At 39.0% G+C, this 13,690-nt stretch overlaps 1 protein-coding gene across 3 annotated transcripts in view; it reads left to right on the top strand.

The window, feature by feature from the left end:
- Window positions 1-12,791, top strand: part of GRAP2 (GRB2 related adaptor protein 2) — a 71,798-nt gene extending 59,007 nt beyond the window's left edge. For all 3 annotated transcript variants that reach the window (XM_060777088.2, XM_067469190.1, XM_067469192.1), the window contains exons 6-8: window positions 1,252-1,368; window positions 7,969-8,085; window positions 9,201-12,791. In XM_060777088.2, coding sequence (XP_060633071.2) covers window positions 1,252-1,368; window positions 7,969-8,085; window positions 9,201-9,380 — 414 coding nt within the window. In that variant the 3' untranslated portion in view covers window positions 9,381-12,791. The remainder of the gene's footprint in view (window positions 1-1,251; window positions 1,369-7,968; window positions 8,086-9,200) is intronic.
- The last annotated feature ends 899 nt before the right edge of the window (window positions 12,792-13,690 follow it).

The following is a 13,690-nucleotide window of genomic DNA, read 5'->3' as shown; positions in this document are numbered from 1 at the left end:
TTATATTAATATTTTCAAAAACCCGCAAAACAGCGAGTCCGCTGTAAGCGAACCACGAAGCAGCGAGGGAAAACTGTATAAATCAACAGGTGACTTTGAACGCGCACACACAGAAGTCACTCTGATTCACATATTTTCCTGACTTGCTAGGATTGAAGAAGATTTGCAGGTTCAGTTGCTATGAAAATGTAAACCTTAAATTTAGTTTTGAAATAACATGCAAAGCACTAATAATTAGAAATTTACAAAGCATTGTACCTGAACACTAAATATAAAAAGCTATTTGCATTTCCTGAAGAACAAAGTATCAGGAGGAATAGTTCTGGAGGGCTTTAGGCAAAACTATATATTAAAAAAGTAGAGTTGATTAAAAGAACAGAGGCACACTGACTCATATGTTCAGGAACATGAGTTCAGTTTCCATGTAGTAAAGTCAAAATGTATTTAAAGTCCCAGCACCTACCTCTGGGTTTAAGAAAACACAAAGAAGAATGACCTATCATTACCACCATGTGTTTTTTCCTATTTTAGTAAAGTGGCACAACTAGCTGCATGTAAAGTATTACAATTCTTTTCTTATTGTAGTTCTTTTCTTATTATGTTATATATGCAAAACACAGACCAAATCATAAGCATATATATTCCAAACATACTGTAAACATAAATATTAATACTGTATTTCCTAGATTGTAACACAACTTTTCCCCATAGAAACATCTCTAAAAGCAGGGTGCATCTTAGAGCCACAGGTTCCCTCTGTCTCCTTTTTCTCTCTGTATGTGTGTGTTTGTGTTTGTGTGAATGTAAATGGATGTATATGCCTTTTTTCCTATTGGTGGTACTGAAACTATGTGTCTTACAATCAGTGAGGTCTTAGGATTGATGAAATATTGATATTAGAATAGAAACTCTTACAAATACTCTTGTTTGCAAGTAATTTCTATAATTTGGAAAAGTTCCTTTTTGATTTGCAACTCACAACATTGTCCAACGAACATTGCTGTAAGCCCATATTATTTAAGTTTTGGTAAAGCAGTATTTGTCAATTGCTGCCCATCTGAAGTGGTGGTAAAAAGTCTGAATACACAAGATTTTTCAGCACAGCTGCCCAGGTGCGCTTGTTCAGATGGCAGAAGAAGATGGTCGTGCTTATTGGGGGACTTTGGGATGTTGTCCAAAAAGTTCACACTTCTAACCTCTGCCTAGAAAAGAGTTCAAAACATAACCAAAAGGTCTCCTTTTTCTTCCCAGGAAGTATGCTTTCACAGCAAAAAGGAAAAGGAAGCTGTTCACCATCCCATCAAAGAAACAGGTGCATCAGGGCAGTACAAAGATGTGACTCACTTTACATCTAAGCAGCATAAGCAGGTAAGATAATAAGAGCAAAATTGGGTTTACCAGCCTTTCCTCTCCAGATCTGTTGGCCCCATCATCTCAAGCCACCATATAATCCCTAGTCAACATAAGTAGTGATCAACTAGGGATGAAACCTGCTCATTCAGGAGCTGTGCTGCCATCTATGTTAGAAGTTTAAAGACACTAACTCTGTTTGTTTTTACATGATGTTGGAATAACAATCAAATCAAGCAACGGCTCCAAATAATTATAACACACCTCTGTACCAGTGTGCTGTTCAGAACACGTTTTAAACCAAAATAAATACAAATTGTGCAATCCTGTCATCTGTGCTCCCCTCCAGCGAATGTGCAATGTAGGGTAGAGATACATATTTGTTAAAATGCTGAAAATCTTGCCCAATATGGATTAAAGATATGTTTTAAAAGAGTCTTATTTCTTGCCTAGAGCTGTATATGCTGTAACAATCCCTGTACTATTACCATCAGAGATGAGGAAAATGTGGCCAGTGGACTATATGTGTCACCCAAGGCATTTTTGAGGTTATGCTATGCCTTAGTGCTGCCCAGATATTATAGTATATGTGGAAAAATGACATTTTGCTGGAAACATATTCATGGGTACCTGTGTTGACCATGCAGAAAAATACTACAAAATCCGCAAAAAGTGATATCTTTACTCACCACCCAAAATGCACAAAATGCATAATGCCAGGTTTCGAGCTTCGCTGGCTTCTTCATTAGACAAAGATGTGGAAACCACAATGACAAAATGACAATTTTAGTCACAGGCCTATTTGTCTTCTTGACCACGTGAGTCAAATGTTGTTGCTGTGTACTTTTAGGTCAGTGTTTCTCAACCTTCCTAATGCCGCAACCCCTTAATACACTTCCTCATTTTTTGGTGACCCTCAACCATAAAACTGTTTTCGTTGCTACTTCAGAACTGTAATTTTGCAACTGTTATGAATTGTAATGTAAATATCTGATATGCAGGATGTATTTTCATTCACTGGACCAAATTTAGTACAAACACCCAATACGCCCAAATTTGAATACTGGTGGAGTTGGGGGGAGATTGATTTTGTCATTTGGGGTTTGTAGTTGCTGAGATTTATAGTTAACCTACAATCAAAGAGCATTCCGAACTCCACCAATGGTGGAATTTGGTTCAATTACATCTTAGCACACAGAATTCCCATGATTAACAGAAAATACTGGAAGGGTTTGGTGGACATTGACCTTGAGTTTTGGAGTTATAGCCTACATCCAGAGAGCATTAAGGACCCAAACAATGATGGATCTGGACCAAACTTGGCATGAATACTCAATATGCCCATGTGAATACTGGTGGAGTTTGGGGGAAATAGACCTTGACATTGAAGCTGTTGTTGCTGGGATTTATAGTTCACCTAAAATCAAAAAGCATTCTGAACTCCACCAAAGATGGAATTAAACCAACCTTGGCACACAAACCCTCATGACCAATAGAAAATACTGTGTTTTCTATGGTCTTTGTCAACCCCTCTGACACCCCCTCCCGTCCCTCTCTCAGGGATCCTGACCGCCAGGTTGAGAAAGGCTGCTTTAGAATTTTTTCCAACTTATAGTAATCCTAAGGCAAACCCATCAAGTGGTTTTCTTGGCAAGATTTCTACAGAGGTGGTTTCCCGTCACCTCCCTCTGAAGTTGAAAGAGTGACTTGCCTGAGGTCAGCTTGTGAATTTCCATGGCTGAGTGCATATTTGAATCCTGATATCCAGAGTTCAATTCCTATGCTCAAAGCACTGCACCACACTGGTGCTACAAAGAACAATGACAAGTAATAAAATGTCAGCTCCATTAGTAAAGAAAAATAACTTGACTACAGATGCAGGCTGTCCTTGTCCTGTATGTAGCTAACAGCCTCTTTCTAAGGCAGGTTCCCCTGACATTAAGTCCAGTCGTGTCCGACTCTGGGGGTTGGTGCTCATCTCCATTTCTAAGCCGAAGAGCCGGCATTGTCCATAGACACCTCCAAGGTCATGTGGCTGCCATGACTGCATGGAGCACCATTACTTTCCCGTCAGAGGAGTACCGATTGATCATTTGCATGTTTTCGAACTGCTAAGTTGGCAGAAGCTGGGGCTAACAGCGGGAGCTCACCCCACTCTCCAGATTTGAACCCGTGACCTTTCAGTCAGCAAGTTCAGCAGCTCAGTGGTTTAACCCACTGTGCCAATGAGGGCTCCTAAGGATACACATAGGCATATAATATTATTTTAGTTTTTTCCAAGAGATAAGTGCTGGACTATTTAAAATTTAATTTGTCAAGATATACTGTCACTTCTTGAGGGGTGGGGATTAAGTCCTATTTTGATAAAACTTCCTGAGTTTTGTGGTATAATAATAATGAATCTTTATTTGTACCCCACCACCATCTCCCCAAAGGGACTCGGGTGGCTCACAGAAGCACTCCAGGTGCCACATACAGACAACAACACATAAGTATTAATATAATAACATAAGTACAATCAACAGCACATAAAAATCTCACCAATAAAATGATAAAAATATAAAGTTATAAAATTCCTAAAATGCAGTAGAACCTGTGGGTTAGCCAGCTATCTGTCGTAACAATGAAAGTGCAGGCCAGTACTATCAATGATTCATTATGTTGACCATGGATCACTCAGGATCAAAGGCCCGTCTGAAGAGCTATATTTTTAGACTCACCGGAAGGCCTGAAGGGAGGGGGCTAATCTAATTTTTTTAGGGAGCCACCACCGAAATGGCCCTCTCTTTTGTTCCCACCAACTATACTTGAGGCAGTGGTGGGACTGAGAGAAGGGCCTCCCCAACAGATCTTAATATCACTATATTGTGGAATTTGTATTGTTTTCCTGAATTGCCAATATGACAGACCCTGAATATGTTTCCTGGATTTGAAAATATCAAATTTTGCTGCTACAAATTTTAACAAGAGGAAGTTAATAGATTGGAAGATTCTAGCCTCTGACAGTGGGAAAATTATTTCATTTGGACAATTGACTACTGAATTATGCTTGTGAACTACTGTTCTGGCTGGTATTTTGGATACGGAAATATCCCTTGAGTAACAGATGGTGGAAGAAATCCTCTAGATTGCCACAAACTACAGTATATCATATCTATGGGTTGGAGTGTTTGCTACACCGTGTGTACATAACAGCACTTCCTGTAAAGAAAGGGGAAGAAGCTGAATTCCATAAAACAATGCCAGCTATGTATATGAGTCATGTGGTAACATCCAGGAGGAAAATAAATAGAGCACGCACACACATACGTATCCTTTAAAACAAACTCAGCTTGACTTGCTTGTAACACGTGTAGCAAGAAAGCAGTGACATACCTATCTATAGTGAGTTACACTGACCTTTTGTGCTGGCTAAAATGCTGGGAAGAAACCTTCAGGGACAGTTTGAAATGTTACATTTTGTAAAAGGAAATTGGAAAATATTTTCAGAGCTACAAACAAGGACGTTGGATGATCTACAGGGCATTCGTTGTTTTTCAGTGAGCAGCAGCTATTATATAGCCTGGCTTTCTTTAAAGGACAGCTGTGTTACACCAATCTTTCTGACAAATGTTGCACTCTTATATATTGACAAAAGCCAACACATTTCACTTTATAATGGTTTCTGCCATTCACCTGAATGCCTCCCTCACTCCAATCTTGATAGTACCAGCATCAGAGAACTGACATGAAAAAAAATGTTAAAAGACAAAAATAAACGTAATATGCTAGAGCAGGGGAAGGAAATGAGAGCTTCAGAAATGCATGGCTTTTACACCAGAAGGTGAAGGGAATCCATAGTCCCCCAGATGTTGGTGGACGACAACAATCTGCAGCCCTACCCATTGTGACCAATTGGAGGTAAGATGAGAATTACAGTACATGTGGAGAATTGCATGCTCCTTACCCTTGTTCTAAATGGCAAATGAACCAAGATGGACATATATAGATTAAACCATTATGGGATGGCAAAACTCAATGATGAGATGGCATTATACAATTTTCAGTACTGCCACTCCTGTTCATAATTGAGTTTTAAAGAATGGAGAATTATGGAAAAACCTTATAAATGACAGAAGAACAAGGGTTGTTGTTTTTTTTTTTTATTAAAAAAAAGTTTTATCACTTACAAAATTATTAAAGCCACTGGAATTCTAATAAGTGAAAAATTCCCTACCTCTTGTATAAGCTTTAGAATTAAATATTTCACGTGTGTGTGTGTGTGCGTGTGTCAGGAGCGACTTGAGAAACTGCAAGTCGCTTATGGTGTGAGAGAATTTTCCATCTGCAAGGACGTTGCCCAGGGGATGCCTGGATGTTTTTATGTTTTACCATCCTTGTGGGAGGCTTCTCTCATGTCCCCGCATGGGTAGCTGGAGCTGACAGAGGGAGCTCATCCACCTCTCCCCGGATTCGAACCTGCAACCTGTCGGTCTTCAGTCCTGCCAGCACAAGGGTTTAACCCGTTGTGCCACTGAGGGCTTCATCTTTCACTGTTAAACTGATAGGAAAAGTTGGGAGCCCAAACACAGCTACCTTTCTTTTGCATTTTCCCTTTGTAACCCTTCTATACTTCCTATTTATCCAATACAAATCTGCTGTCTGTTAATCCTCCAGTTCTACCTGAAGAGGTGGTATTAAGGAGCTGCAGTATCTCAAAGGACCTCATGTTGCCTTCATGAAATTCATGATGCAATATCCCTCGCAAGCTCAGTTTACTCTGTAAACCCAAAATATTAGAAGTGTGTACATGGAGGGGGGGGGGAGAGAGAGATCCTTTCTGCTTACTTCTCAGAATGCACAGTGTGCCAAATACACACTGTCCTGGTTACATTACAAAACAAAAGTCAAGGTGAGCTGTCAAAACCATGTGAGACTCAGCATTTTTGGACAATCTTTGCCAATCTTCGATCAGAGCTTTCAGCCTCAAGTGTCATGTAAAGACAACTTAGTTCTGAAGTACATATCATGAGGCTTTCCAGATACTATTGGATTGCAAATCCCAATAACTGTAAGACAGCAGTGTTGATGGTGGAGGATGCTGAGAACTGCACTCCAACCACAATTGGAGTTTGCACAATTCCAACCCTTGGTCTACAGAGCACCAAGAGCTGCCTAACTGTATTCTCAATGAAGATAAATTATTTAATACAGAGATGGGGAAGCTTTTGAATCTCTAGATTTTGGTGGGACTTCAATTTCCAGGATCACAAGCAAACACACCCAATATCAAAAGATTGTATGAGGATCAGGCGAAAAAATTTGAAGGGCAAAGGTTCTCCAACTCTGATTATGCGGCTTCCCTGCATAAATTGTTTACTGTTTCTTAGGGATGAATTAAGCCAGCAACTGATTTAACTGGTAGCTGGCACATAAACGACCTACCTAGTCTAATGTCTGTTTTTGCAATTAATATAATGTAAACTCGCAAACTGATAAGAATCCAAAGGTTTCTTCCACATTCCAACATAGCATTGTAGACAAGCACTCCCAAACACAGGAGCATCTGCCTATTAAATACTATGCATCTGTGATAAAAGAATATTTGATTTAAAGAGACATTGCACCACACCTGGAAGGGATGCATTTCAATTTTGTTGCTTTAAAGACTAATTAATATTACATATTAATATTAGAACAGCAATGGAAAATTGTATGGACAACCAGGCATGCAAGTTAGCGCCAGACTTCTTTAATTGCAGAGAACTCCTGACTGTAGACAAGAATTTCACTTAGGATTATAATAATTTCACAAGAATTAAAGCGTCTTCAGCCTCAAGGAAACACTGGAAAGAAATTTCCCATTTTCTAACTCAAACTGAAACCTCTTTAATTATACAAATAACAATGTCTCTACACACTGCAAATTCTCTAAGCTCGCTGACGATAGGAACTTTATCAAATGCTTCCAGAGAGCTGATCTTATTATTACTGATCTGTTTTGTATTCCATTCTTCCTCATAAGAGTCTAAACACATTGAAAAACACAGCTGAAAATGACATCTAAGAAAATGCAACAACAACAATGATAATTATAATAGTACACTTTATTTATATTCCGTTTTATCTTCCCGGAAGAACTCAGAGCAGATTACAATACACATATGAGGCAAACATTCAGTGCCTTTCACACAACACAGATAAAGGTAAAGGCCTTCCCTTTTTTTTCCATCTCTGGCATCTGGAGGCAACGCTCAACTCTGGCTGTGGGGAGATGCTTTTGTTCCATTTTTCCATGCTGAGGAGTCAGTTGTTCATAGACATCTCTGATTGTGTTGCCGGCATATCTGCATGGAGTGCCCCTTTACCTTCCCGCCAAGGCAGTACCTATTGATCTACTCACATTGCATGCTTTCAAACTGCTAGGTTGGCAGAAGCTAGGGTTGACTGTCAGGACCTCACTCTGACTTGCAGCTTCAAACTGCCAGCTTCCAGTCAGCAGCTTTCCTGTAGCTAACAGTTTAAACCACTGTGCTACCACGGCCCCAATAAACCAACAATCCAATAAAGATAAATTCGGAATGACGAAGATGTATCTTGGAGTACATACATTGTTATATTATTCCACTTACTTTCTAGGACAGGCGTGGTTGGAGTCTGGATATTCAAGATGGGCATAAAGTCCAACAAGACCTTGGAGAAGCAAGCACACCATCTATGTTCAGGAGACACACTGATCCAGCACAACAGCCACAGGTATTGCATGGATCTGATATTGTTTTGGGTGGGAGATAGAGTCAGGGAAGATTTGTTCAAATATATTCTGCATATTTCACTTGGAAACAAAAGGGATGCTATGCAAAATGTATGTTGCTCATCAGGAATGGGGTTTTAAGATCTCTAGTGGAAAAGGAATAATTATCCAGTTTTGAAGATGTCACTGTGACACAGTTCCAATTTAATAGTTTATGCAGTGCCCCTGGATTATGCCAGAAGGACTGCTGAGAAACCATCTTTCTTGCCTTGAGGGGACTGAAGCAGACTTGACTTGCTGAAGTGTCAGCATCTTGCTCTCCATGGTGGCCCTTCCTTCTCCCATCTGCCACCAGAAAGGCAGCTGGGGATGATCTCACTTGCCTTGAGGGGACGGAAGAAGGATGGATGTTCAAAAAGCAACAAAAGAGACAACATGAGAAAGATTAGGGGAAACAATAAAGAACACACCCACAAGAAGACTGGAATGCAAACCTGAATACAGTCGCTTTCAGAACTGAGTTCAATTGCTGCATTACATACACATCAAATCCCATCTCACGTGTCTCATGTTTTCTAGATCAATACTATCCATGAACCAGCCTACAGCGAGTTTCCATAAAAGAAACAGTTGTAGCTAATGGGCACGAAAATTGTATCTATCTCCATCACATTTGAGGGTGAAAAATGCTTGTCCTCCACATCAGATAACCCAAGAATCACTATGCTAGGAGGCAGGGCTTGTCAGTATTGATTTCTGTAAACAGCTTGAGCGGCCTTTTTGGTTAAATAATGGAGTACAAATTACTTTTTTTCAAATGTACTCACAGTTGACAGTAATAAGGTAACAAACTGAGAAAGGGGCTAACACAAAAATGTCAGGGGAACGTAGTATACATTTCTCAAGCATCCGATATTTAGTTTCTGGGTATATTTATAAAGCTTGGAGGTGGACATGCAAGGAGAATGCAATTATTGGGGGGGGGGGGACATTTTTATTGTGCAGTTAAGTTGACCTGTAATGTTCATTAGTAGCTTATTAAAAGCATTTTATATTATGAGATCTGTAAAGTTTGCAGCTGCAGTTTGACACTTCCCTCTGTCTTCCTTGGCATTAGCGAACGCGATGGGTCCGTGCCTTGTATGACTTTGAGGCAGCGGAGTGTGATGAGCTCGGGTTCTGCACAGGGGACGTGATAGAAGTCCTGGACAGCTCTGACGCCTCTTGGTGGAAAGGATCTTTACATGGACAACTCGGTCTGTTTCCTGCAAACTATGTAGGTCCTGTGATCCGGTGAATTCTTGAACAAGGATACTACATTTTATCATCAGCAGAAGAAATCTCCCTGTCCCCATGTAACTGACATAGTTTTTCACAATCATAACATTAGCTATTAGTAGTTATGTTCAACTATACTGTCTTTTCTCCCAAAAGTAAATCAGAGGAAATTATTTCTGCCTATTTCAGAAATGAGCTGTACACATTTCCAATCAGCTTGGACCAATGGTGGCACAAAAACTCTTCTTGCAGCAGCTAACTTTAAGACTGAGTGAGGTGTTTTATTTTTTAAAGGAGTAAAGCATATATTTAGTTTTTACTGTATACATATAGCACTTTAATTTTAGTTTTATTGATTTCAAAAGCCATTTAGATATCCTTGAAACACCATCTGAGAGGCCAGGCAAATCACAGAATCAGTGTTCAGATTATCTCTCAGCACACCCACTATTTGCATTGCAAAACGTAGGAGGAAGTTGACCTCATGCAGCCAGAGGAAAATGAAATATGTTTTTGGTTTGTTTTGGTTTTTTGTATGCCCTGATTCCTGACTATTGTGACATTGTAGATTTTCCTGTCTTTTGAGAAATGAGCTTTATACAACTTTGAGTAGCAAATCAGTAGGATCCATGTGAACATGGTGTATGTTCATACTGCAAATATATCTTAGTTTTGTTTAATAATATTTTGTGGTAATTACCCATCCCCATTCCCAAAGAATACTGGCAAGTGATAAGGATACTACAGTGTTGAAGGTTGTAGAGAGGAAGGGCTTATTATGGTGCCTATATTCTCTTCCTAAACTGGAACAAGCTAATATAACACCAGAAATGTGGGTGCTTTCGTGCACTAGGTTTATAACTGCTGGCAAATGTTTTAGTGTTATGTGTTTATTATTTGTGGGAGTATGCATATAACTCTTTTAGGCTGCAAATACATGTCATAATGGGAAATGGCTGAAGAATGTGAGTGATCCTATGCAAACACTCTACTTGAACACTTTTAAAGTATGCTCAAGATACCCTTGCTTTCTCATTGTCTTTAGCTTTGCTTGCTAAGTGATGACAATTGAAATACACCTCAAATCTGTTATTCTTGATTTTTGTTATGATGACAACCCATGTGCCTGTGACCAATAAGAATTGTTGTGTAATATTCATTTTAGTTATTAAATTTGCCCTAGCATGATCTACTCTGTAATCCTGAGAATGTATCGAGTTGTGCTCATTGAAAAAGAATATGTTTTTTCTTTGTTGTTTTAAATCAAGATAGATATTTAGCATTCTTAAAACAAAAGAGCAAACAATGAAAAGAAATGGTCATAAAGACAGTATGAAAATAAAAATGACTAAAAGTAATAATCTTAATTGGGTATTGTTATTATCTATAAAATTGTGTTGTTCGATCATTCAGCATGGAATTAAACTCAGAATCATAGAATAATAGAGTTGGAAGAGACAACATGGACCATTCTAGTCCAATCCCCTGCTGTGCAGGAAAAGCACAATCAAAGTACCCTGAAAGATGCCCATTCAGCCTCTGTTTAAAAGTTTCCAAAGAAGGAACCTCCACCACATTCCAAGGCAGAGAGTTCCACTGCTGAATAGCTTTTATAGCCATGAAATTCTTCCTAATGTTCAAGTGGAATCTCCTTTCCTGTAATTTGAACTTATTGTTCCGAGTCTTAGTTTCCAGGGCAGCAGAAAACAAGCTAGCTTCCTTTTCCTTATGGCATCCTTTCACATATTTCTAAATAGCTCTCATGTCTCATCTCAACCTTCTCTTCTGCAGGCTAAACATGCCCAGATCTTTAAGATGATCCTCATAGGGCATGGTCTCCAGACCTTTGATCGTTTTAGTTGTCCTCTTTTGGACACCTCCCAGCTTGTCAATATCTCTCTTGAATTGTGGTGCTCAGAACTGGACACAGTACTCCAGGTGAGATCTAACCAAAGAGAATACAGAGGCACCATGACTTCCCTTGATCTAGGCACTATACTCCTTTTGATGCAGACAAAAAACTCCATTGGCTTTTTTGACTGCTGCATCACACTGTTGTTCAACTTGTTGTCCACTAAGACTCCAATATCTTTTTCACATGTACTGTTATTGAGCCAGGCATCACCCATCCTCTATCTTAGCATTTCATTTTTTTCTGCCTAAGTGTAGCATCTTACATTGTCCTCATTGAAATTCTTTTTTTTTTTAGTTTTGGCCCAGCTTTCTAATCTGTTACAGTCATTTTGAATTCTGATCCTGTTCTTTGGAGTATTAGTTATCCCTCCTAATTTGGTGTCATCTGCAAACTTGATAAACATGCCCTCTAAACCTTAATCCAAGTCATTTATATATATTGAACAGTACTGGGCCCAGGACTGAACCCTGCAGAACTCCACTAGTCACTTCTTTCCAGGATGAAGAGGAAGCATTGCTGAGCCCCCTTGGTGCAAATCAACCAAGAAAATAGTTTTGACATATAATCGTACTCCATCCCCAAATTTAAATAGATGGTTTTCAGAAAATGCCACTGAAGCTTGTACACACACAATTATTAAATTTCTAATGCTGCTTGTCCTTTAACAAATGTGAAAAGGGAATATGTTTGAAGGAAAGACTGACTTCCTGCACACATTCAATTTAGCTAACGAATAGGGATGCTTCCAGATAGAAAATTCCAAAAGCACCAAGAAACTCCAATGCTTCTCCTTTTTAGAGAAATTTATGGTAAGAAAAAGAAGACAGAAGCAGCAGGGAAACATGGGATATTTACAAAAGCAGAACAATGGCATTTGAACAACAACTCTCTAAAACTCTGTGACTGAAATAGGATCATTGTATAATTAAAGTGCTGCCTATTATACCACCTTCAGTCATGGAAAGGAACTAAATGTGGAATTGGTTACAGAGCTTCCACCAAAAATTGAAATAACTCTACGTGTACAGCTATATACAAGTAGGATTTTTTTCATATACCATATATACTCATGTACGACATGAGTATATAAGGCCCAGCTTACTTGTCCAAACGCATCTCCCTCTACGTTCCACCTCGTAGTCTAAGATCCACCGGGGAAGCCCTGCTCTCGGTCCCACCAGCTTCACAAACACGACTGGTGGGGACGAGGGACAGGACCTTCTCAGCAGTGACCCCCTGCTTGTGGTATTCGCTTCCCAGCGTCCTCCCTCCTTTCTTTCAGGAAAAAACTGAAGACGTGGTTGTGTAACCAGGCTTTTTGGCTAGTGGAATAATGGCACCTGTACATGGAATTGGACCATACAATTGTTACAATGGAACTGGCTTTACGATTGCATAACTAATGTTTGTTTTAGTCTATTGTATTGTATGATTTTATTTTGTTATTATAATTGTAATTATTGTAGCATCGAATTGTTGCCATTGTTACCTGCGGGGGTGAGGAGAGTGGGGTAGAAATGCTGTAAATAAATAAATAAATAAATAAATAAATAAATAAATAAATAAATGTATAAGTCTAGCTATGTTAGTCAAAACAACCAACCAAGAAAATCTAGGCCAACTTACCCACAGGTCAATGACAGATCTATACCCTCCTATTGAAAAAAATAACCATCCCTTTCTTTGAGTAGAGTGGCAAAAGTTAATAGTTAAACAGTTGCATTGAACCAGATTAAATGGAACTAAGTCATGTAGAGAGTAATGTAATGGTTATCCTGCAATTATACCACAACAAAAGAAACGTGATGTAAGATATATCTCGACCATATCTTTATGTATGCTCTTTTCAGGTACAGCCCTTTTATCAGTTATATATAAATGAAGCATATGCTATTTTCTTTACATTATTACAAAGATTCCAATAAAATAGTTCCTGCATAAAAGTTTGGATGTGTTTGAATATAACATTTATATTAGTAAATCAGATAACATTATTTAAAGAAATTGAAAGTTTTCCAGCTTTTCCCAGAAAACTTACATAACTGATATGTTCAAAGAGTTTCCTGCATAACAATGCCCAACGTGTATTGTGATGTGTGTACCCAGCAAGTATATTGTTGGCAAGTGCTTACCCTCACACATTCATCAAAACCCAAAAGGAATCACATATATAACTGTCATCATTATTAAACTCTAGGTGGAGGTAAAGGTTTTCCCCTAACAGTAAGCCCAGTCATGTCCAACTATGGGGCTGGTGCTCATCTCCATTTGTAAACCCAAGAGCCAGCGTTGTCCATAGACACGTCCAAGGTCATGTGGTTGGCATGACTGCAAAGAGTGCCATTACCTTCCCACTGGAGCAGCACCTATTGATCTACTCACATTTGCATGTTTTCGAACTGCTAAGTAGCTAA

Source organism: Anolis sagrei, chromosome 5 (genome assembly GCF_037176765.1).
Source record: "Anolis sagrei isolate rAnoSag1 chromosome 5, rAnoSag1.mat, whole genome shotgun sequence".
Classification (NCBI taxonomy): domain Eukaryota; kingdom Metazoa; phylum Chordata; class Lepidosauria; order Squamata; family Dactyloidae; genus Anolis; species Anolis sagrei.
This window is presented reverse-complemented; position numbering and strand designations above follow the sequence as displayed.